The 24,608-nt window shown below is 32.0% G+C and overlaps 2 protein-coding genes across 9 annotated transcripts; one reads left to right on the forward strand and one right to left on the reverse strand.

Annotated features, from left to right (window-relative positions):
• Nucleotides 1-938: 938 nt before the first annotated feature.
• Nucleotides 939-2,178, forward strand: eIF1 (eukaryotic translation initiation factor eIF1). The gene is made up of 2 exons (XM_088200035.1): nt 939-1,366; nt 1,606-2,178. Exon 1 carries the CDS (start codon nt 1,034-1,036, stop codon nt 1,364-1,366), a length of 333 nt encoding a protein of 110 aa, XP_088056161.1. The 5' UTR covers nt 939-1,033; the 3' UTR covers nt 1,606-2,178.
• Nucleotides 2,179-7,366: 5,188 nt separating this feature from the next.
• Ranbp16 (Ran-binding protein 16) lies at nt 7,367-21,419 on the reverse strand. Of its 8 annotated transcripts, none has more exons than XM_088198974.1 (21): nt 21,292-21,419; nt 16,731-16,826; nt 16,560-16,663; nt 16,278-16,485; nt 15,832-16,152; nt 15,512-15,727; nt 15,123-15,442; nt 12,716-12,903; nt 12,503-12,651; nt 12,256-12,434; nt 12,047-12,191; nt 11,835-11,982; nt 11,607-11,766; nt 11,357-11,547; nt 9,799-9,928; nt 9,363-9,444; nt 9,162-9,300; nt 9,007-9,084; nt 8,819-8,934; nt 8,533-8,747; nt 7,367-8,209 (listed from the first exon to the last, which is right to left on the reverse strand). In XM_088198974.1, exons 1-21 carry the CDS (start codon nt 21,304-21,306, stop codon nt 8,110-8,112), a joined length of 3,300 nt encoding a protein of 1,099 aa, XP_088055100.1. In that variant the 5' UTR covers nt 21,307-21,419; the 3' UTR covers nt 7,367-8,109. The 8 variants fall into 8 exon arrangements, with proteins under 8 accessions (XP_088055100.1, XP_088055098.1, XP_088055097.1 ...); XM_088198972.1 differs by having other exon boundaries at nt 15,123-15,451; XM_088198971.1 differs by having other exon boundaries at nt 15,512-15,742.
• Between the last annotated feature and the right edge of the window lie 3,189 nt (nt 21,420-24,608).

Raw genomic sequence — 24,608 nt, forward strand, 5'->3', positions numbered from 1 at the left:
CATTAGATTATTTCACGTATAAAAAATCGCGACGAAAAAAACTACAAATTCTTAAATACCCACAATCGCAAAAATAGTGTCATGTCAAATATAATATTAGATTACTTTAATTTGAATTATATTTTTGAGCTCATGTAATGAGTTATTAAAATATTTGGGGGGGGGGGGGGGCGCAAATTTAGTTTTTGCCTGGGGCGACAAATAACCTAGGGCCAGCCCTGTCTGTGTTAAATTGTCATGTGTTCAACTGTCATATAACTGACCACACGTTATCATTTTTTATACACGGAGGATTATTCTGATGATGACTGAGATTGCATATTTAGTTTATCTACGTGTAATCTTTATATTATTATATATAGTTTTAGGATATATACCACTACAATATTTAACAAAAATATCACACACTTAGAAAATAAAATATAATATATTATATATGAGAAATCGTCGCATAAGCGCATTGAGCGTATAAGTAATACAGACTGCCCTGGGCACATTAAAGCAACAAGGGGAACTATCAGCTTAAAGAAAATCTTGAAACCATTTCTATCGTTTTAATTTAAAAGCATATGACTATTTATTATCATTCAAATTATTAAAAAAATTAAAACACGAGTGAAGTTATTAATAGCGGTCTATTTAAGGTCCCTCTAACCTTTCCTAATATTATAAAAATAAAGTAATTTTCTGGAGTTTTATTTGGTGTAAATATAATATAATTGAAATTATCCTTTAATTAGAAAATGTGTATATATGCCGCGTAGCCTGATTTTTTTATTTCCTCTCCGTTAGAAGTGGCTGCTGACCAATTTTATATTTAAATAGTAAATCGGAGTAAATATTTGCGCATGCGCGCAAAGCGAGTTTTCGCGTGCGAGACAGCGGCTGTGTCAAATATCGAACAGCGAGTGTTGCCAGCGCGGACGGGCGACGTCGGTGTGGCAACATCCTGCCGCTGTTTAGGTCGCTCGGAGGCCTCCGTGTCCCGCCGCGTAATCGACTCTGATCGGGCGCTCCGGCCCGCTTCGGCCGCATGTCCATCCAGAACCTGAACAAGTTCGACCCGTTTGCGGACGCGTTCAAGGGCGGCGAGGATGACGTGCAGGACGGGCTCGTGCACATCCGCATCCAGCAGCGCAACGGGCGCAAGACGCTCACCACGGTGCAGGGACTGTCCGCCGAGTACGATCTCAAGAAGATCGTGAAGGTGTGCAAGAAGGAGTTCGCGTGCAACGGCACCGTCGTGGAGCACCCCGAGTACGGCGAGGTGCTCCAGCTGCAGGGCGACCAGCGCGAGAACATCTGCCAGTGGCTCACGAAGGCGGGGCTCGCCAAGTCGGAGCAGCTCAAGGTCCACGGCTTCTAGGTAATTCGCCATCCGCCATCCGCCATCTTGATGACAGCGCGATATTGCATCATCTTTTGATTCTAACGTGCGTTTTTGTGACCATGACGTGTGTTTTTAAATTGTTGAAAAAGTAAATCGGAATGTGATCCGTCGTAACGCTCGGTTCTGAGACTATCTTTTCTGGCCATACCCAAAATTTTAAATTGTATGAAATTGAAGCGAACGGTAGATTTATGCTGATTATTTTTGTTTCGCAGATGCTCCGTCGAGTGCCTAAAGTGAGTCCGTCAAACACTTGTGATACGACATGACTGCGTCGAAACGATTTCCTTCTCAGACTAACTAACCCCTCCCCACTGTTGTACGTCATCATCGATCAATTTTTATTTTTTTAACGGCGGTCTCCCCTTCATTTGAAAATCAAACATATGACGATTTATATAGCAAAATATTATTATATAAATATAGTATTACAACGCGTTAATTTATTATGAATATCGAATTGTATGTGCGTCGACTGTTTCGGCCCAATTGATTTATTTTTGATTTTTTTTACGTCGTAGTCTAATTTTTCCTTTTTGCATATCGAGCGGGAACAGTCGACGTGCGATAAATATTATTTTTCACTCACAAATTGTAAGAATATATTAACTTGTTTTCCGTAGACTAAACGGTATGTTTGTATTTAATAAATGTATCTCAATAAATTGTTTTTTAATAACGCACTTGTATCATTGTGACGCACTCGAAATGTCCTAAATTCAACAATTCGGTCTTATATTGTTATTGCTGTCGTTGAGATTATGATTGAATAAAATTAATAAATCATGTATGTATTTTTTTAATTATTCGTGTGTTAAGAAATATTTTGTTAAATCAAACTATCACTGTTTTTCTATCATATTTTACTGCCCTTAAAATTAATACATTTCACAAAATTGCGACTATCAAATTCACAATAATTTGTAGTCAATTGTCACAGATTGAGGAATTGTGAACATACTATAATTTTAACTGACGTTATTGCTTTTTCAATTGTGGATTACAGAATGGTGTATGTGGCAAACTAAAGCAATTGTGTAATATCAACTTTGACATGAGATATATAAGTAAATTAAAAAAAATGTGTTGTGTAATTAGGAAGTATTTATTTAACATTTCAATTTTCCCCAATGAAATGGATTAATGGCATTTTAATTCATTTCAATGGAGAAAATTAATTTGACGAGAGTTAAACTCGCAAGTCAAGGCACCACTGTATTACTATTACAATATTTTAGTGGTGAAGATCTATATTTATATATTCTATGAATAATATTTATGGTTAATTTAAGCAAATATATTCTAAATCTGATCAACTATTTATTGACAGTGATTTATTGTTACTGAATTTTTCAATAATTAGTTTGTCCAATATATAGGCAATGACAGATTTGGAGCCAAAGATACCGGAATAATATTAGAATTCAACCGGTTTGTCTATTTTGCTTTTTGTCAACTATGCTAAGGTGACCAGACGTTCTCAAAATCTTTGTCATTCTGAAACGAAAATTTTCAAAAAGAACTCAAAAAAATTTTTTTTTCGGAATTGTCTTTTTCAAGTTATTGCAGCAAATTGTCATCATACAAATATTCCGAGGTGGTTTATAAACAGAAATTTCCATGTCCTTTTTTATTTTCAAAATCTGGTAACTAACTACTGATTTTTTACAATTTTATTTCAATTTTTCATATCGTTAAAATCATGACAGTGCAAATTGTTTTTGTGTGTAATTTATAACATACAATTGTCTAATACTAATATTTTTGAGATTAGCCACTTCAATGCCATAAGAGCACCGATGTACACATTTTAAATAATCATGGGTTGATTTTTAGAAACTTTTTATATGTCGTAAAGGAAACAATTGATATTTGATAGAAAAAATTGAAATATACTCGTAATTGCCGTTCAAATATTGCCACATGAAATCATAACACTTGTATTAAAATTTTAAGCAGGGCTGTGAAGTAGTAATCATTGAGAGACTTGGAAGCAATTATTTTTTTAAAATATACAATTTAAATCACTAATGGAAAAGATTGCTTTTAGATTTAGTACTATTAAAGATTTAAGATTAGATTTAGTCAACCAACAACAAACTTTTTCCCCTATGAGTATAATTATTGAATTTGTTATTTTTATTTATTTTAATGTGTCGTTTTTTTTTTATTTTTATTTAATATGGATAATTTATTTTACTTAACATATATTATGTATATTTCTTTATTAAATTTATTTTTACATATATCATTGTCAATAAAGGTGAATTAGGTGTTTTTGATTAATGATTTTTTAAAATACTGATAAAATTGACATTATTTTCATTGCTATTGATTAAATGCTCTCAAAAAATTATTTTATTAAAATTGTTAAAAATCCGAGTCAGACCATAACATAAAGTCGAAGTCGGTAAAATTTTAAACGACGCCACTGTCCTGATTTTAAGTGAAATTTTGTTGCATTTTGACCATAATAAATTATAAATTTAGACCAAAATGTTCAAATTAGCATATTTCTGTCCTTAACTGAAATACAGAGTAGAGAAGACTTTTGAAAGATATTCTCGATTGTTATTGAGAAATCAATACACACTTTCGCTCAGATTTGTACACTTACTGGATGGATCTGATTTTGTGTTAGGTTGATTTCATTTATTGGCTTCAAAGACAATTTTTTCATGATTTGCTTCCGTGTTTCTCGTTATATGTAAAAACTTGTTTTAGGTTGTGTTAATTATCTTAAGTGAGTTATTTTTCATAATTATTATTTTATCCTTTATCGTAAAGGACGAATGGTAATATAGATATTTATTTATTGTGACGGTAGTTATGCACTACAACAATGTAAACACAATCAACACCTATGAGTAAGTAGTGGGGTACTGAAATCAATATGAAAATCAGACATCTATTTTATTAATTATAAATTATTATTACAACTTATAATCGATTATTGTTCCCATGCGCGATCTAAATCGATTCTATTTTAACTATTCAATACGAAATTCATCCATGAGATTATGAAAATCTAGGAAAAACTAATCTGACGATCGATCAGAACTGATAATCATATGATAATCACTAATTCTGATCTCCCAGACACGGTTTATTTTATTTTTACTTACTGAAGTAGATATTGAAGACGAGAATGAGTTGATTGTATTTCCTGAATGAACTTGATGATCCTCAGGTTTTTGCCGGACCTTCTACCAGTTATGATGTTAATTAAATTTAATTGGAATTTGTGCCTAATCTTCATTCATTCGATTATAGTAATCCTGGAATTTCATTCAGTGTTGGTGAGACAAATCGTCATTATTGTTATATACATGGGATATGCCAAGTGGTGTGACTTATTTAGCCAGTTGAACACTGAAGGGCTGTTTTACAGTTTCGTGGTACAAATACATAAATTATACCATTATAAAATGTAAGTTACAGTAGTATTGTGCGACAGTATCGAATGAGGAAGAGTGTTGGCGTATTCATAAGGGATTTCGGCAAGCGTTCGGTATCAATGTAGAGTAGTAGTCCTTGAAGTTCTAAAATGGCGAGCCTCTGGTTTCTGGTTCCTTGTGGGTTGCTTTAGTGTGGAGTCTTGATGTCTCCGATTGAGTGAGTGTGACCAAGTGGAAAATTTATTAAATGCAAATCTTTTGTTGCAACATCACAGGTGTGCATTCACAATCAAGAATTACTAGGTAAATAGTGAGACGCCAGACAAAAATCAAAGTCTATTTTATTAAATATAAACTATTAATGCGACTTACAATCTATGCACTGTCAAGTTCGATTTTATTTTAATTATTTATAGCGATATTTATCTATGAGATTAGGAAAATCTACTCTGTGGAGATCAGAATTTATGATTATAAAATAATCATTAATTCTGATCCTCCAGACACGTTAGAAAATCTAAAACGCTAGGGTCTGCTTGGGATTAATAGTCTTCCAGGCGTTAGCAGGGCTGTGGAGTTAGTCACAAAGTCGTGGCATTTTAGGCAATCGGGTCGTAAAAATCAATCAACTGTGACTCCTTTTTTTCTTTAATAAATATTTTTTAAAATAATGTAATATATTGTTTTTATTTTATTAAAAATAATTATAGATTTTATAAAATATAATAGTAGGCAAATTTGTATTTTATGAATTCTTATCTCAAAAATCAGCAAATTTCTTGAGAAAATGATCATACTCTTTTTTTTTTTTTATGTATTTTTAAATGTTTTACAACAGCTGCATAGGAAAGGGTGGGTCCGTGCCGTTATTTTTATTGCTAGCAATTTTATATGTTTTATTAAAATTGTTAAAAGTCAGTGTTTGTAAATTTTGCAACGATTTCACGGTCCTTGGTGTTAATAAGTCACCGACTTATACACTGGTCTATCGAATAAATCTTTAATTTTTCCTTAGATGGACGTGAGAGATGACTAATTTAGACCAATGGTCATTAAATCGTTAAATCCCTATAATGAAATGTCTTATTTTACCGGTGGCCATATGTGAGCGACCATATGATAATGACAAATGGATTTGGTACACGAGACAATGCCTCTTAAAATTATTGGGTGTTCCGAAATGACGATTTCACTTATGTTTTGTTTTGCAATACACCTTTATTGTTTAGGAATATTATAGGAACTCTCACTCAATTCTCATAGTAGCTTTTTTGATGATGAGGAATTCGCTTAATGCTATACAGTAAACCCCCCCAATAACACGGTAATTTGAGGACGTGCTATTTGGGTGTTTGTAATTAGGGAACTAGAAAATACTTTTTAATACGTTTTAATTTCATCATACAAATCGTTGCAGTTTATATCAGCAGTATCTATCTGTAAGATTTAATTCTAAACTTTTCAATACATGATTTTTTTTAATTAAACGAAAAACTCTACACTACACCTAATATTCTTGTTAATTCTGTACTCTCGTTTTTAGCTTTATTAAATCCATTGACACAATATTCAGTTAAAAAACCTGCACACAATTTCAACATTGATTTTAAATATATTATACAATAATAATAAACGAACATGCAATACGATACGTAAACTGCGTAATATCGGAATTCCGGCGAAGCAACCTAGCAGAATCACCACAAGGTTGCTCAATAATCACAATTCACTATCGAATTCCAATCGAAGACCCGAGGAGTAAATCTCAAGCGAACAAGCACACTCACGTCAGTGACTGACGAATTTTTGGTCAGTCAGTCTGTCGGTTTATGTGCATTTATTCAATGCGCTTTTTTCCATCTATCCTTCCTTGAAATCCATCCAACTAACGCATTTTTTTGCAAACATTTCAAGGGGACAAAAATCTTTTGTCCCTTGAAATGTTTGAGGTGACATTTTTAGCTCCCAAAATGTCAAAACTGATCCTTTTTTAAATTTTATTTTAAAATCATGAATTGGTTCGCGGGCAGTTAGTTGGACAGCGTTGTTCTATGGAATAACATTTAAATGCCTGCTGTTTTTCCTGCTTTAAAAACAATTTCAGAATATTTTTGTTTTTTTGTAGATCTTAATAATGTATTAGAATATAAATGGAAACTATTTCAAATTCCGATGAATTAAGTTGAATGAGCATTTTTAAGTTTGATTTATGTATCCATTTCGATCTGTATATATTTTATTTTAATTATCCATTGTAGCAAGGCGTGAGCCCAATGCGTTACAGCGGGGCAAACAAGCAATATCTACAATATGTGAAACCAGACTAACACTTGTTGAATTAAAATCGAAGAACAAATATTTTTTCAATATTTAGTACGCGGTGGCTCGTGACAAATAATAGGGGTCCCGCCAGCGGGGTTTATTACGCTATTTGTCTATTTTTATCACTTTTTCTAAATAAATAATTGATAAACAAAGCTATAATCGTAACTGACAGCACTCTCATTTTTTTGTAATGATGTACCACTGGATTTAAAATAATTTTAAAAAGTATAAAATGCAATGAAACAAAAGAAAATAAATATAAACTTTAATTTATTTTTAAAAAAATGTTTAAACAATCCTTACAGATAGATGTGACGGTTCTTCAAACGATAATAAAAAAAAGACAAAACCATGATAAATAATATAAAAATTACATGCAGCGATTAAAGAATAAAATACTAGCAATATTTTCCATGTATCGTACGAAGATCCAAGAACCGACACATTTACCGTGCAGTGTAAATATTGCCGTAATTATATACACCGATGATGACATTTCCGATTATTGCATGTATGTATGTATTATCGTATATGTGTAAAATATACAAATGATGCGCACTTCTCCTGGTGAATAGCGTATTCTTCGAACGAAAACTAGCGCAGACGTCGTCTGGATGGTACCGCGATTAAATATACAAATACTATATAGTGCCACGGTGCACCGGTTGGCAACATCGAGAAATTATAATAAGACTATCACAGTTACACTTGATTTTTTTTATTTATTTATTTTATATTAAAAAAGAACTTTTCGCCGCGCGCGCGTTTGTAGTCAATTTTAATAAAATACATTATCGATAACATATACTATCTAGTTTAGTTGACTGGGGCGAGGAAAGCATGTATATAAAAAACGTTCAAAATAACAATTAATTATTATCATCGTATTCGAAGCTTCCTCTCGAAATATTTAATTTAGTGCATAAAATTGTCTTATAAAATTGGTACTAGGCGACGAATGCTGCAAACCGTCACGAAACGATAGGTAGCTGTCAGTTATGAGGTCATCATATCGGAGACAGACGACACTATCGAGTTGGGGTCGCGTACCGATTCGTTGATTTCCTTTTTGAACGACGACAGATTGTTGGTGAACCTGAAATTAAATATTTTTTTAAGCAACATATTAATTATTTATTTGATTGCCATTGTTTGGTAAATCGGCTTTTGCTACTTAGGCGAGAATAGCTAGATCCGAAGTCAGCATTGAAGAATGAATCGGATACATTTGAATGTGATGTATTAAAAATCATTGATGTTTAGATAGTAATCACAAAAGGCTCGGCAACCAAAGTGTTAAATATAATCTAACATTCTATTTTAACTACACTGCATAATACGATTTTTGCTTTAAACACGAGAGCGAAATTTTTCATTAGTGTTGTATCTTTATGTAACAATAGATCAACTCAAACATACTTGTCTTTGTTTTTGGAAAGCACATTCCTCTCCACCCCTTCCATTAAATTCGTAAAGCACCTATCCATGGCTTGCTGCTGTTCTCGGGGCTGCGCTGCCACCACGCTGGCTCGCAAACGTCTGAAATACTCTTCATTCAACAAAATCAAACCAAGCAAAGGTCTAGACATGGACCATTGATTGCGACACTCTTCGAACATGATCACATTCAAGATCTAAAAAATCACAAACAACACATACAGCTCAAATCCTTAAATCAGTACAATCACAATCTATAGATATTTACGGTAATTAGCAACTGTTGTAAAATTTCTGGCCGCCTCTGTATCACTTCTATTAGTAACGGATTCTGCTCGGGACCGATTTGAGGTCTTCCTAATTGATTTTTTTGGAAAACGATAGCTGCAATCGTTTAAAAGTACATTATTATCAAACTATAGTGTTTAATTATTGTGTATTATTAACGATACTCACTCTTCTGTGTTAACTGTTTAAATAAATACGTTACTATATGATCTAGTGTTGTGCTACACACCGTACACACCATTGTTTCTAAAAATATAAATAGACAATACATATTAATTGATTCATAATTTATTATTTCTTCATACACTATAAAATACACTCACCGACAGACGTGAGTCCATCTGATATGGTAGCTAAAATGTACATGAAAGCGGAAGGCTCTAGAGAGGCTAAGAACGCCATGTGATCTAACGTGAGGCGCTCGAGGAGTACATAATACGTCTGCGAGAGTTTTGTATAATCCTAAAATAAAAATTGTATTATCAATAATGTAAAATCAGATTATGGGATAATAATAAAATTACCAGTAAATCAGCTTGAGGAATACTGAGCAACAGTTTGACAAACATATTTAGAACATTATCCAGTGAGTCGTCACCATATAATCTAAAAAGACCATGTTTAACATTAATGTAAAAAAATATAGCTCTGGATTTTTTAGTCACACAATTATTCAATTTAGAATCTGTATAATTTTAATTAAAAATAAAATCTGTCATTAACAGCTGTTGACTCCAATATGCGTCATTTAATATTGGAGAAAGATAATATAGAGAATTTCAAATATGATATATTCTGATGGTGTTTTATTTCAAATATAACAGAAAATAAATTTAAAATAAAAAAATTATATTACTATTTATTTTTAGAAAATTAATTAGTTTTCTATTCATATTAATTTGCTAGAATATAAAAATACTACAAAAAAAATTAACTTTTTAATTATTAAATTACAATTACCTGAATACACCGAAATTTACATAGTTTCCGCATAGAGCTGCTTTCAACATTGAGAAGCATATTGAGATGCCTTTTAGCTTCATGGGGTACATTAAATCCTTGGTGACTTCTAAATTTAGGATCCTACTGCCTGAAATTATTATTAAGCATAAAGTTATAGAAGAAAAATCAGATATAATATTAAAATATAAATGTCAAGAAAGTGCACGGCATAATTTTAATCTGCGAGCATTTTATATATTGCTATGTTAAAGCTGTTGGTGGTTTTTAGCGCATATAAGAATTTTAATAGTGTTTTGTTAAAATGTAATGTAACCATTTTACTCTTTTATTTATTTATTTTATATTTATAAATTCGATTTATTTATTACCTATTCCGATAATCAATAATATTTAGATATTATCATAAAAATAATACTTGTATTAAGTGGGGAAAAAAAAACTTAAAAATTGCTAATATTAGGTTCGATCAAATATTTATTTATCTTGGCGAAACATATATTTATCAATTAAATTTGGATATCATACGTTTTTAGTGAGAAAAATACGTATAATAGATGTATATTACATGCACAATCTAAATCCCTTTAATGTCATTATCCACATAAAAAAAATTTACAATAAAATGTTGAAAACCACTAATTTTTTTTATCAATAAAGCAACATTTACTCTAATATATATGTGAATAAAATAATTATAATTTGGTAAAAATAAGACGTAAATACAATAATCATAATTCGATAAAAATAATACATGAATAAAATAATCACTAGTTGATAAAAGTGAGACGTGAATAAAAAACTTACAATGAAATGTTGAGAGCCACTAAATTACTTTATCAATAAAGCAACATTTATTCTTAATATATACGTGAATAAAATAATTTGATAAAAGTGAGACATAAATAAAAAAAGCTTATAATAAAATGTTGAGAACCACTGAATTTTCTTCAGCAATAAATAGAAAACATAATTTTAAAAAATTACATAAAATAAATGATTAAAAAAAACGTAAAAATTAACTCACTAATTAAAAGGTTAATTAACATCGAATTTAAATGATTATTTTTTATTGGTATTTGCCTTTCACTGAACTTACAGTTTTAATATATATTTTCACACATTTTGTCAAGAAAAAAGTTTTACGAAGACATAAATTTCACCTTTAATAGTTAACCAATGAATGTTATTTCTCAAAACAGATACCTTTGTGGGGCGGATGGCACAGTATGTGCTCCTTATCAAACGTTACTAATATTTTAGTTTTATCGCACATAAATGTTTCAAGACCTCGTAGTGTTAAAAATAATAAATGGTCAAAAATTGAGCCGGTCGCATTTACGCTTGACACACTGTATTTGTGATATTCATAAACTCTAAAAAAAGACCATTTGCGACCTTAGAATTTTACGGAAATCATCTGTGAAAAATATTGTTTATAAAACATAAACGAATCTAATATTTATTGTAGTGAAGTATATTCTAGATATGATTTTCTGTACAACTTGTGGGTCACAAATAACATTTTTTGAATACTATTATAGCTTTATAAACATACCATAAGTGCATATTATGTTGCTGGCTTCCTTGAATAATAATATGCCATTCGGAGAAGAAACATCAAATTGCAGTCTCTGACTCCGATTTTGCACTAGCTCAGCTGCCAGCTTTAAAACCGGAGTGGACACAGCCGGCTGCGAATACCACACTTCTAACCCTCGAACCAATATTTTAAAATACGTAGGGTAACTAAAAACAACAACCATTAAATAACCAATAATATAATAATATATATTAAAAAAACTCACATCCAATCGAATAGCATCATGAACGTGGTCCGATTGTTTAGTACGAGGACCAGCCCGCGCAAGTCTCTGGCAAGACCTATGAGTATCTTTTTGGCTTCTTCCGAATTGTAGATGCTAGTATCGGAGGGATTCAACAGACTGGATATGCTCTCGAATGCAGCTGAAACATGATTCCATATAGAGTATGCAATGCAGATGACACGGCTTTTACTAAAATTATTTTTATACCTGTCAACGGCATCATGAACGTGTGAAATCTTTCCTCGTCTTCTCCTAAATCGACTGTCAAGAATCGACCTAAGGCCGTGTACAGCATGCTTCGACATCTCATTCCAGCTACACTAGCTCCGCATCCCAACAGTGGAAAGTGCTCAGCCTAAAGATTGCGTAAATATATTAAAAAAAAATTTTTTTCATCTAAATATATTTAAACGGCATACAGTTCTGTGAGTCAGCATGAATTGTACTTCATCCAATTTCACCAATTTTCTCGCCGACGAATACCCGACACTAAGATCGCTCAGCAACGACAGCGTCTTATTAGTAATGGCTTCGGATCCAGCCCAGTATTTTAAATTGGTGATTCTAATGATAAAAAAAACTCGAGATATGGTTAAAGAAAATAAGATTTATCAAGCGTTGGACTTACATTTTTCTAATGAAGAAACTAAGCAACATTGACTCAGTGGTGATACCGAGCGTCTTGCTGAGACGCGGATAGAGCTCGTTGTTCTTCTCCAAATGATCCATGGGACCCATGAAGTTCTTTTGAAAGTGCTCTAAGAACGACATCATGGCCAGCTCTAGTTTTTCGCCGCCGCCTTGTTGCTGAAAATAAGAACGATACAATAAGACCTGCTTCACAAAACAACACTTCGATAAATAAAATTTATTACAGCTGCCAAACGAGTGTCGGTGAGGTTCATCAGCTGCAGCACTCTGCAGACGAGCTCACTGTCCATCGATTCATTATCACAGGAAACGTTATATGGTATCCGTCCGCCTATTAAAGCTCCAATTATGTACACTAACCAAGTTATTTGACCTGAAATTTAATTTCGTTTTGAGATCAATGTCTTTTCATGGGCGTTTTGAATGTAGCGTTCTACCTTGATAAATCAGAGTTTCTGTATTGTGACAGTTCGGGGGTAATTCTTGATAACCGGCTGCGGCGGCGTCCAACAGCGCCACCACTAAGGCACAACTCTTACCGTAATCGCAGCGAGCTATCGCCGATATATAATCTAGCTGCTGACTAACCATGCTTATATCATCGAGGGGATCTTCCAAGCCATCCCTGAAAACCACAGAAAACTTTTAGCCAATTTGACGATTCCCATGTTGCAAAACTGGCTATAATGCATTTTAAATCAGTTATTAACTATTTGGTTGACGAGCTATAATAAAAAAATATATGTTCAGAAAAATTGTTATTTTCCCCAAAAGTATCAAAACGTATTTCTTTCTACCGTGACGTCGGATCTAGAAATTCTAGCCAAAGTAATAAAAATAAAAAGTGTGAATAAATGTACAAGAAATTGTAGTGTTTTTTTTAACACAATATTATTTTTATTATTTAATATGACTACTAAAAAAAATATTTTTACCATAAAGATTTTATAGCTCAATTTATATATAGCTTTTGTATCTGGCTTTGCCTGCATTTTGTTTTTATTTATAATGGATTCCTCAATACTTCAACATAGATAATGTATTGGGTGCTTTGCTAGTGTCATTACAACATAAAATTAGCCACGAGAAAAAACATTCATCGTATTATATTAAGTGACTGTCCATACTACTTAAATATTGACAATAAAAATCCCTTGAAATTTAAATGTGACATTTAGAATCATTGTCTTAATTACATACATACGTGTTAAATGGTTTAAACGACACTCTTATGCAATTTTGGTGGATTCAAATTATTAAACAGCATAATAGGACTATCAACCATAAATGTTAATTTGTTGTTGAAATTAGTCACTAGGACTTGCTAAAAGCTTATAATACTAATTGATCTATTTGTGTCCTTCAGACTATCTAAAAGTGAATAATTTTTCTTGTCAGCAAATAATTGCATGACATTCATCAACAGTTTTAAAGCACTAGCATAAAAACCATCGACTATCTGAACAATAGCGAGGGTTGGTACTCAAATATCTGTTTGCCGATTTAACTGAGTTTCGAGTCATCACTATGCAGATCCAGTTTAAAAATATATATATTTCACAATAACAAATAACCTAGTTCCAACATGATTTATTACATTGGCCCAAAGATCGAGAACTGGAAGGGAAGTTGGACTTTCCTCTAGCAATTCTGAAATCACTTTTATCAGGAATCAGCTCATTCAGAACTGCCATTTCACTTCCGACTTAGAAAAAATGCGTCCATCCGATATGGTCAAGCTAAGCAATCAACTGTATTCCAAGAGTTCAACTCGATCTTAGAGACGATTTTCAATAATATGTGACGCAGTATTATCATAAGAATAGACACATGTTTATTCATGCAAGTCCTGCACACTGTGCTATCCATAATTAGGGTGACCATATTTACCAGGACTCCCCAAAAAGAAAAATCCCTCCCCCTACATAAAAAAAAGTATTAAATGTCCAAAATTACTACAAATTTTCTTTTGAAGAACCATTAGTATCATAAAGAAAATATAATTTTTTTCAGAACGTACAATTTTTGTTTACAATGAATGAAACATGAAGATAAAAAAATAATAATGTTTGGAACGAATTTTATATACATAAAGATCGGATCTGTATCGGCGTTTGTTTTGTGTGGATTTGCATATAAATATAATAACTAGAAATAAATTATTCGCGAATTATTGAACTGCTTGAAATAACACCTTTGCGTCTTGAAACAACAAATTCAAAAACGTACTTCATAAAAATTTGCGATGCACACCTGTTTTAGAGAAGCGTTAAACGATAATAAAGGGTGGGCCTTTCCAACATTTTGTTTCGTTCAACGAACGAATTCTGCGTATTTCGGTCATAGTAAACACAACCGATAAACATTCTATTCACAAATGTTTTTCGAAGGCGTAAGAGCATTTTTTGTTTGTTAAGAAGAAGCGTCTGATTGGCTCGCATTTTGAAACAAAATAAAGGCACAAAAAGATCATGAATTTTGGAGTGGCACTAGTCACTCGGGTATATTGAGAGAAAACGACTACGAGTATACAAATCGTTTCATTCTAAGATTTTTAAAATCTCATTCAAGATAGTATAAGCGAATATTCGATCATTATTCGAATATACATATTTAAATTATATTTCATAAAAAGAATTAAGACGATATATTGAAAATCCCATTACTGAATCAAATATTAGCAACAAAATGTTCTACAAAAAATAATTTAGATCTAGATCTAGTTTTAGATGATTTTCTGTAAAATTTTTACATTGGCATATTTTTCAGAAAACTTGTTTGATTTTTTTTGCTCTAATATAAAAATCGTAACCTTATTAGAAAAAAACCCAAATAAATAGTTACCTGATAATGGCTGCAACGGAATCCAATCTGGACGTTATATAAGTGTTAACAATCTCCGGAGCGTAAGTCTTCAAGACGTGCGGTTCCGATATCTTCACAAACGGAATAGAAGAAGCCATGCTCTGCCACATCGAGAGCAGATAGTGAACTGAGTTCGGAGCGAACTGCCAAAGTTGCAAACTTTGAATGGTGAATTTGGCGATGAGTTGTATGGTCTGCGGGTAGATGTCGACGGTTATGAACTCCGTCAACTGATAGTTGGACTTTAAGCGCGCCAGGATTCTGCAAAACTCGTGATAGTTGTTCGGATCCGACAAGCCCTGAAAATACTTTATTTTGCTAATAGTAGACAATTTTTTTTGATTTTATTCATTGGATCAATAGGTTACCTGAGGGTTTTCCAAGATATTCTTGACGCCGTTCAACAGATTGGTCAACACTTGGATGCGTTCAGAGTTATTGAATAATGTTCGTCGCACGGAGGCTATTTGGACTAAACAACCTAGGGCCAGCGCAGAAAGAGGCGGCGGTAAAGCGTGATAGAGCTCGAAGAACAATTTAGGAGTATTTGCATCCAGAAAAGCTAACCGCCAACTCGACGGAATCTGTAAAATGTACACCTACTTTATTTTAAGTGTAAAATGTGTGAGCCACTGATCGGATTTATGGCAAGGTTAACAAATTTAATATACATTTTTATTAGACTCACCTCGACTGTGTATAGTTCTTCGGATTCTTCATTGCTCGTACCCATGAAGTCGAACGTCAAGCAATGTAGGGCGAGCCTCAGTAGCTGCTGGAGAAGACCTTGCTGTCTATCGTCTGTAAGATCTAAATTTTCACCTCTAGCAGAACCCAGTAATGAACAAGCTAATTGGAATAGTTCAAAAAGATGGCAATCCCTGAACGACATAGCCATTTTTCTATGTTTCCCAAAGTATAATATCTCTTCGGCATCAGGAACTTGATTCATTTCGGACGTCAACTGTGATAGTAACTGCACACCGATTGTACAATGCTCGACGGGACCCTAAAATTAAAATATATATAAAATATGTATTATTTCATCCGTGATTAACTTCATGTGTTCCACGAGGATTTAGGTGTTTTTTCCATATGTAAATAAATTATAAAATTAAAATATTAATAGCTCACCTGTAAAAATTTTGTTATGTCTACCATGAAGTTATTAAAAACATACTCGTCTTCTATCATCTCAAACCAGCCTGATTTTGTGATTTTAGCGAAAAGCGTTATCAACGCTTGTACAACGAATTGAGTTAATTTAGGTCTCGTGGCCAGATAGTTCAGCACGTAATTTCTCATATCCAACTTCTGTTGCGTAGATAGCAGTCTATTAGACCTGAAATAATTGCGTCTATTTTGATATAAACATCATCTAGTTTCTTAAACGAGGGGATATCCAGAAAGTTATACTTTGAAACTAGTCTAGCTAAAGTAGTTGCTGCCAGCAGCTGAGCGTAGCTGCAGTCGGTTCTGTCCAAAAGGGCCTGACATCTTCCCAGGGCGTCGTTGGACTCCTGCAGAATTAAAAATTAATGCGATGATGTGAATTTGATATGGGTTTTAATTGATCGATAGACCAACCTGGAAGACAACAAGCGCCTTTTCGGCTTCTTGTCTAACGGTGGCATCTTGCGCTTCATACAGCTGTTTACAGAGATGTTCTATTTGTCGAATTTCCTTAAAGCAAAAAATATGAACATTCAATGGAATTACTTAAAACACATTCTTAATTAGTATTCAATTATATTCACGTATTAACCACTTACTACCCGTGGACATTTTTAAAAGATGTGTTAAGATCTAGCGGTTGACAAATTATTTTAACGAAATCAACCTACAAACGCGAATTAGGGCTTCATCTAGTGGTGTATTTATGCACAGGTGGGAGGCGCTTGCTAATATTGACGTCTTACAGTCAACCTTCTTAAATGTCGAAATGTTTTTGAAATGTTACCATATAATTGTTAAATCATGATATTTTAAAATTAAAATCGTATCAACATCTGAGGTATTTTTAAACATACATAATGTGTATATTGATCAGCCATGATCAGAATTTTTGATGTTTAAAATTTTTGTTTATGTAATAATAACCGAACCCCTTTATTTGATTCTCACTTATCGTAAGTCGTAATATTGTTATAAAAAGTCTTAATATGAACGCTACATATCAGCAACAGCATGATTTTATTGCTTTTGACGTGGATTCTAAACAAAGACACCCTCGAATTTGGCCAGAAAAATGCATGCCTTTAAATGAATCTTAATGAAATAGAAATATTAAAAAAAATGACTGCTGACTGGCCACCTTTTGCCCTCCCCCTCCCCTGGAAAAATCTGAAATGACGTCCTGCATTTTTGGGCAAAAACTAATAATAATACTCTTATCTTTAATAGATGGGCTAGAAATACCTGATTTTGATTTTGAGCGCTTTACAACTTTAACCCTTTCACCGCAGACGGCTTCTATAGAAGTCATGAAGAAAATCGCCAGTAGTACACATTGGGCATCTAAAGGTGCCATAAATCTTTGAGCCTTCTAATTTGGTTATTTAGTATAATTTAAGGCTGTAATCAATTGAATTGATTGAACCATAATTTTAAAAAAATATGGCCTGAATAGGTGCCCCTCACATATTAACAAATTTCTAAATGGCGCGCAAAAATATCAGCTGTGGTGAAAGGGTTAATAATAATAAATTGAGAAATATTGTTATAGTCTTATCCTAGGTTTATAAAATTATTATAATGTATATAATTTTTGCATTTCCAAACAAATATTTTCATATTCTAGGAATTTACAAACCGTTTACATTTTATTTTATATGAACTAATGTACATTAAAAAATATAAATTAACATTAAGATACATGATTAGACATTCAAATAAAAAATAAATAATATAGAAACAAGTCAATTTAAATTTGATCAATTGATGTTTTTATGAAAGTGCGCAACCATTGAGGAGCTTGTTTTGTTGTAGCCTAGCATAAAATAAAATAGCAATAATGTTATAATTTTATATAAAAAACCTCATTTTATATTCAAAATTTGATAATAAATAAGACATTTAGGCTCAATTATTTTAGGCGATTCTATAAGTTAATATATCGGCTCAACGGTTTTAAAAAATTAAGCGGTAACGTTAAAAAAATTTCCATACAATATCCGTGCCTGGCTGTTTTAAACGTATTAAAAAATGTGTTTATTATACATAAATTTAACCCACTACTTCATAAAATAAAATGAACATGTAACTTTATATCTAATTTTTTTTCAAATCATAAAAGTTAGAATATGTGTCGAACATTCGATGTAAATTATAAAAAACGTTCTGCTATATAAAATACAGGGATTTACTTGCGAACTCAATATATAATTCTATGATAAATCGATGGCAGCGCCACAGTGGCAAGAATTAGAAACACCAATAATTCTTTGAAAAATATTTAATTTTAATATATCTACAAATGTTTTTAAGCAAACATCAAGAGATGTCGTTAATTTAAGATTTAAATATTCCGTTTAAGCAATTTTCTACCCTAACATATATGAAACAACTATGATATAAGGTTCGAAAGATGATCACGGCTGCACACGCGCCTGATTTGTACTTACATATTGCAAAAACTTGTATAAGTATTTTCTAGTCCCCCAACTACATGTACCCAAATAGCATGTCCCCAATTTACCGTGTTATTGGGGGATCTACTGTATTACCATTATTTAATATCGTGTTCTTCAAATATATTTTTATTATGTAAATTAAATACTAGTTATTGTAATAAATTAGATAATAGTTATGAAGAGCTATACTTTATATTTTAATGTAATGAATGTTTTATTAATAATATTTGTGCTTAGTTTAAGTGAAGACATTCTAAATTTGGAACAACTGTTTATTTACTACCCTATTTTTCATAGACATGATATTACGAGACAAAAATCAGCAAGTCAAATGAATAGACAACGAAAGAGTTGAGCGAATTTATTTATTTATGTTGTTTTATATTAACAATACGGATTTTTAGAGCATTTTCAAGGAATAAAAATAATATGCCAATATAAAAATCTACTAGTGAAAACGTATTTGGATTTCACTAGTAAAAATGTAAATTTACTATATTATTGATACATTGCATGTAAATAAGTAAAGATAAGTACGTGAATGTATATATTACTATGTATGAAAGAGTTGAAATCATATAATTTTACTAGCACCTGCCAGATAAATTATATTTCACTGGTGAAAATATGTATCTATATAATTTCACTGAAATGACATATTTAAAAAAATATTTTTAGGGTAGATTTTTCTTGAGGGATAACTAGAATCAGGGATGTTATTTCAGCTTTTTTAAGGGGGGAGGGCAAAAGTAGGCCAATCATTGGTCGTTTTTTTAATATTTCGATTTCATTAAATAAAATGCATTTTTTTGGGTAAATTTGAGGGGGGGGGGGTGGGGGAAGCAACTGGCCGCCAAGATCAGAAATTTAACGGTATAAGAGTACCTAAAAACCAACATCCGCCAAGTTATAGCCCAGATACTGCCCGAAGTATACAAAATGGTCATTGAAAATTACATTGAAAGGATTAGCTGCTGTAAAAGGTCCAGAGGCATCCATTTAATTGATATTATTTTTTATAACTAAGGAAATACATATGTTCGATTAAAATAAGATGGGGAATTGAAGTTACAAACTAATGATTTTTGATTATCGTAATGATTATTAAATTTAATTATCTATCTCGATATTGAGGTATTACATAATAAAAAAAGTTACGATACAGAAGCTGGATCATTCTTTATTCATGATATATTTCAGCATGAGTAATGTATCGCAAAAATCTATCGTACAACTGAAGTACTACTCTTGATTAAAATAAAACATTTAATTGAATTCAATTAAAAACAGTAATTTAATTTATTTAGAGAAGAAAATAAGTATGTAAATGTAAAAACAAAGCTTTTTAGATTGAGAACCATAGATAACAATTTACAATTCAACAAATTGTTTTCTAAATCCATGGATGGATTAACAGATTTTTGTTAACTAATGAAATAAAGTAATGAAATTTTTATCATCAAGTCATTAAAAATGGCTATACGTATTCTTAAATATACATATATATGTGTATATTGATTATATATGAGCAAACTTTTTGTTGTATAAAATTTTCGCTATGCGGAATAATTACTGGAAAAATTATGTAGGAATCATTAATCCTTTGAGTAGTGAGTTAATTTATACACATTTGTTAAATTATTAGTATACACCTGAGGGTGAGTTAATTTTACGTATTTGTCCATAATTACTTCTGTTATTTATTTATTATTCGGCTTTTGTGATTTTTTTTCATTTCAATTCAGATGTTTTTAATATTTTTTTATAAATCTAATATAACATATTTTTTGTTATGTTAATTTATTGCTATTATACAAATATAATGTTTTTTATTTATTATTTCTTTAGCTATATATAATATATCTGGGGTACCTCAACACAGTGAAAGATCGACACTGTACATGTACGACGATACCGCTCAAAGAATTAAGTTTATAAATATAATGAATTTTGTAACTAGCAGCAATGGGCTTAAAATTGAAACATGGATTAATTTAATAATATTGTAATTGATTAGTGAACCATTAGAATAGAGATTCATCCGTGAGGAAAATAGTGACAATGGAGATAAGATAATTTTTTCAATTTTAGAGATATAAGATTCTCAGGGCACATGTTTCAGAACGGTGGGAGCAAAGTGGCATTATTTAGTAATTTTCACACAAAAGTCAAGTTAGAAAATTTTCGTTTAAGGTTATCAGTATTGCAAATATACAATTTAGGGTTTGATCATAAACAACGGCGCGTATCATACGAGAATACCTTCGTCTGTGAGAAAACACGCAGCTGGGCGGGCAATTTGACAAACGGACAATAAGGTTAGGTTATCGTTTAGCCGTTCGAACGATGTTTGTGAACAGAGCTCGCAGTTCAATGTTTAAATTGTGACGTTAAACACGGGGACGAGATTAGGGGGCGAGATTGGGGGGGGCGAAGGCCTGCGACGCGGACTATCATTCGAAGACGCAGCGGCGTCTCCGAATGAATAAAAAAAGGGCTAATGAAGGACAGATTACCCGCTCCTCGGCCATCGCTGCGGCGGAGGGGGCGGGGGGCGCAGGGCGCGCGCCCTCGATGTCTCCTCTGTGACAGCAACAACACGCGATTTTTTAACCGGTGCTAGGGCGCTCCTTTTCGCGGCCATGAACCGCACATAAACATGACCCACATTCGATCGACGAACATATTTCCAAAATGGATAAGCTAATGAAATTCAATTTAAACTTATGTAAATATAACTCAACGTTACACATTACAATTAATTCTTCTTATAATGAAAAAGGAATAAATTTAAATTGTCAGCTAAATAAAAGAGAACTTGATTTTATTATAAATTATTTTCGTTGCAACCTGATATTTTAATTATGCAGCCCACTTTACTACTACTACTTTGAAATAATCATAGTGTATATGACTTACCTTGCTTTATGCCGTTTTAAAACTTTTTTAAAACTTTTAAAAGGATTTATTTTCAAGCAACCAGAAACGTCATTTGACAGGAAGGGGGAGGGGGCAATTATCCCCTGAGTTTGACCAGAAAAATGCATGTCATTTAATCCTAATGAAATCGAAATATTAAAAAAAAACGACCGCTGACTGGCAAATTTTCCAAACTCCCCGTGAAAAAAGCTGAAACAACGTTCCTGATTGTAAACCGAAAATTCTCGGATTGTCTTTCAAAAATAAAATTTATCCAGAAAATATTTTTTTTAAATATGTCATTTCTGTGAAACATTTTTACCAGTAAAAATATAATATATCTGGCACACAGGGCTGGCCCAAATGGGGGGTTTTCAAGGCGCCAATTACTCCAAAAAGGGGCGCTATTCCAAAAAGACCTTTTGTTTTAAGCTCTCTTAGCAATTTCTTCTCATTAAAAAAAAACGGATATGGTCTTAAAAATTACATTTTTGTATCTCCCGTAGGAATATCTTTTCCTCAAACGTAAATTCCGAGATTCTTTAACCTCCTCGTATAAACATTTCTGTGATGACCTATTTTTAAAGTTTTTCAAGAATTTGTGCTCAAATAATAATTTCCCAATTTTTTTAGAACCATGAGCGCTGAATATTCTTAGGCCGACCCTGCTAGCAGATGCTAATGAAATTATATGATTTCAACTTTTTCATCAGTATTAGTTAATATATACTTATTATTTATTTACATGCGATGTACTAATAATACATTTTCACCAGTAGATATAATTTCACTGATAGGCGTTAGTAATATTATATGGTATTCTAAAATGTCTATAAAACTCAATTTGACAGTTGCGAAACGTTTATTTTCTATTCAAACCTAAACCAAACTTATTATAGTTTTAGAACTTTCATTGGGATAAGTTCAAAATATAAACTATAGCAACTTATCTCTCAGGGGAATATAAGCAGAAGAAGTACAGACAGACGTCGCATCTCGCATATTGTTCCATAGTTTGTCTGCACTTGGATATTACACTATGTTTTAAAAATATGATAGCTATCCTTATCGATATTACTACGGACTTCTGATATGAGAGTATTGGTCAAAGTATATTTCAAAGCAAAATTTGGTTAATCGGTCGGTAACGAGCGTTCCTACTGCAACGACGACGGCACGACTTAATTGCTTTTGACGTGGATTTTAGAGTTCTGCGAAGGGATAATTGTTTTTTTTTCTGCTCACCTATTGATCAAAATTTGGTTTAGATATTTTCAGTAGGCAAAAATTCACGTCAAAAGCAATAAAATCGTGTCATTTTTTTATAAAATCTTAATATTAACGCTAGATAATCGAGCGTTTCCATTGCGACAGTGCAGTAATAATTTTATTGCTTTTGACTTGAAATCGAAACAGGGTTTTCTTTGAATTTGGCATTTAATGATATACTATTAATCTTAATGAAATGGAAATATTAAAGAGACGACCATTGACTGGCCAACTTTTGTTATCTGTCTGGGAAAAACTGAAACGACGTACCTACAAGCAGCTGACATTTTCGAGACGCCATTGCAAGTTTTCATCGATTATAAGACGCATTCTGAATTAAGAGACTCCACAACAGGAAAAGATATACGTTTTATAATAAATGGATTACATTAATTATAATTTCTTAATATACTATAATTTCATATATATAATTTATGTGTAGAATCGACAAATAAAATCGCTATTTTAAAAATAATAAAAATATTTTATATTTTCAATTATATAAATATTTTTTGAAAATTATAATGTAATTACCCTTTCTGATTAAGAGTCTTGATAGTTAGCGACTTTTCTATTTATGTGTTTGATAATAACTAATTACAATATTGCAGTTTTTAGGGAAGTGAAATTTAGTTTTTGAAACGGTCCGGTTTTTAGAAAGTTACTATATACTGCCAACCTAAATTGTGAGTGTTAAGTTAAATAAAAAACTGACCTTCTAAAAAATAAAGAGCTTTGAAAAATATCAGAAATGATTTTTTGTAGGTTAAATTTTTTTATACCATATACTATTTTTTTTCTAAAGTTAGACTTGATAGTAGTAGTACACTTTGATTACTGATTTGCCATGTTGTTTGAAAATTGCCGTTGTTCTTTTAATAATTAATAACATTTTTATTAACAAAAAAAAACACACACACACACAAACATAAATCTACCTGATTCTTGCGGTCAGTGTTAAAAATATTTGTTTCATTTAAAAAATGAAACATCCGCGAGATAAGAAAATATAAGGAAAATCTATTCTATGGCGACTGAGCGGGTGGTGATTAAAATATTGCTTACAATTATTTATTCTGGTCTACAAGAAATCAGCATTAATTTTCAACCTAACTAAAATTATTTAACTTTTAATTTTAATCAGCAGGTGCATGTTTAATAATTTTTTTTCTAAAACTGATGTTTTATTTAAAGAAAAAGGCTTGCGCGTAAAGCCGCGTAGCGCAATTATTTAGGATTTGAATTTTTTGAAATTTTATTGAAATGCCATTGATAAATATTAAAGTTTTAGAATGCAAATAAAAAATTGCTTTTGGAGCAATCGAAGCAAGTGAAGTTCGCGATTTCATGACGTTTTCAACCTTGAGTTCCGCGAAGGTGCAACAAATACTCCAGCGCCGGTTGACGACTTCTGCGATTGTGAATGAAAATATTTTTTGTTGTTGAAATGTTTGCGTGAAAGTTTAACTCGCAACACTTTTTTATTGATTTAACGTACTGTTTTATCTGAATAATAACTTTTAGAAATGAATAATATAAAAATAATTAAATGTAAAATATGACACATGTTCACACTATGACGGTGAAGGCTTTATTTTATTGCTTTTGACGTGAGTGCAATGACTAAAGCAGTGGTTTTCAAACT

This window comes from Plectrocnemia conspersa, unplaced genomic scaffold (genome assembly GCF_051122295.1).
Source record: "Plectrocnemia conspersa isolate PC_06_02 unplaced genomic scaffold, ASM5112229v1 ptg000012l, whole genome shotgun sequence".
Taxonomy (NCBI): domain Eukaryota; kingdom Metazoa; phylum Arthropoda; class Insecta; order Trichoptera; family Polycentropodidae; genus Plectrocnemia; species Plectrocnemia conspersa.

Coding starts and splice junctions, on each gene's coding strand:
- Ranbp16 (XM_088198966.1), bottom strand. Junction 16,153..16,277: donor ACATAACAAAATTTTTACAG/GTGAGCTATTAA, acceptor TTTTAATTTTAG/GGTCCCGTCGAGCATTGTAC. Junction 11,548..11,606: donor ATGATGCTATTCGATTGGAT/GTGAGTTTTTTT, acceptor TGTTGTTTTTAG/TTACCCTACGTATTTTAAAA.
- eIF1 (XM_088200035.1), top strand. CDS start 1,034: ATGTCCATCCAGAACCTGAACAAGTTCGACCCGTTTGCGGACGCGTTC.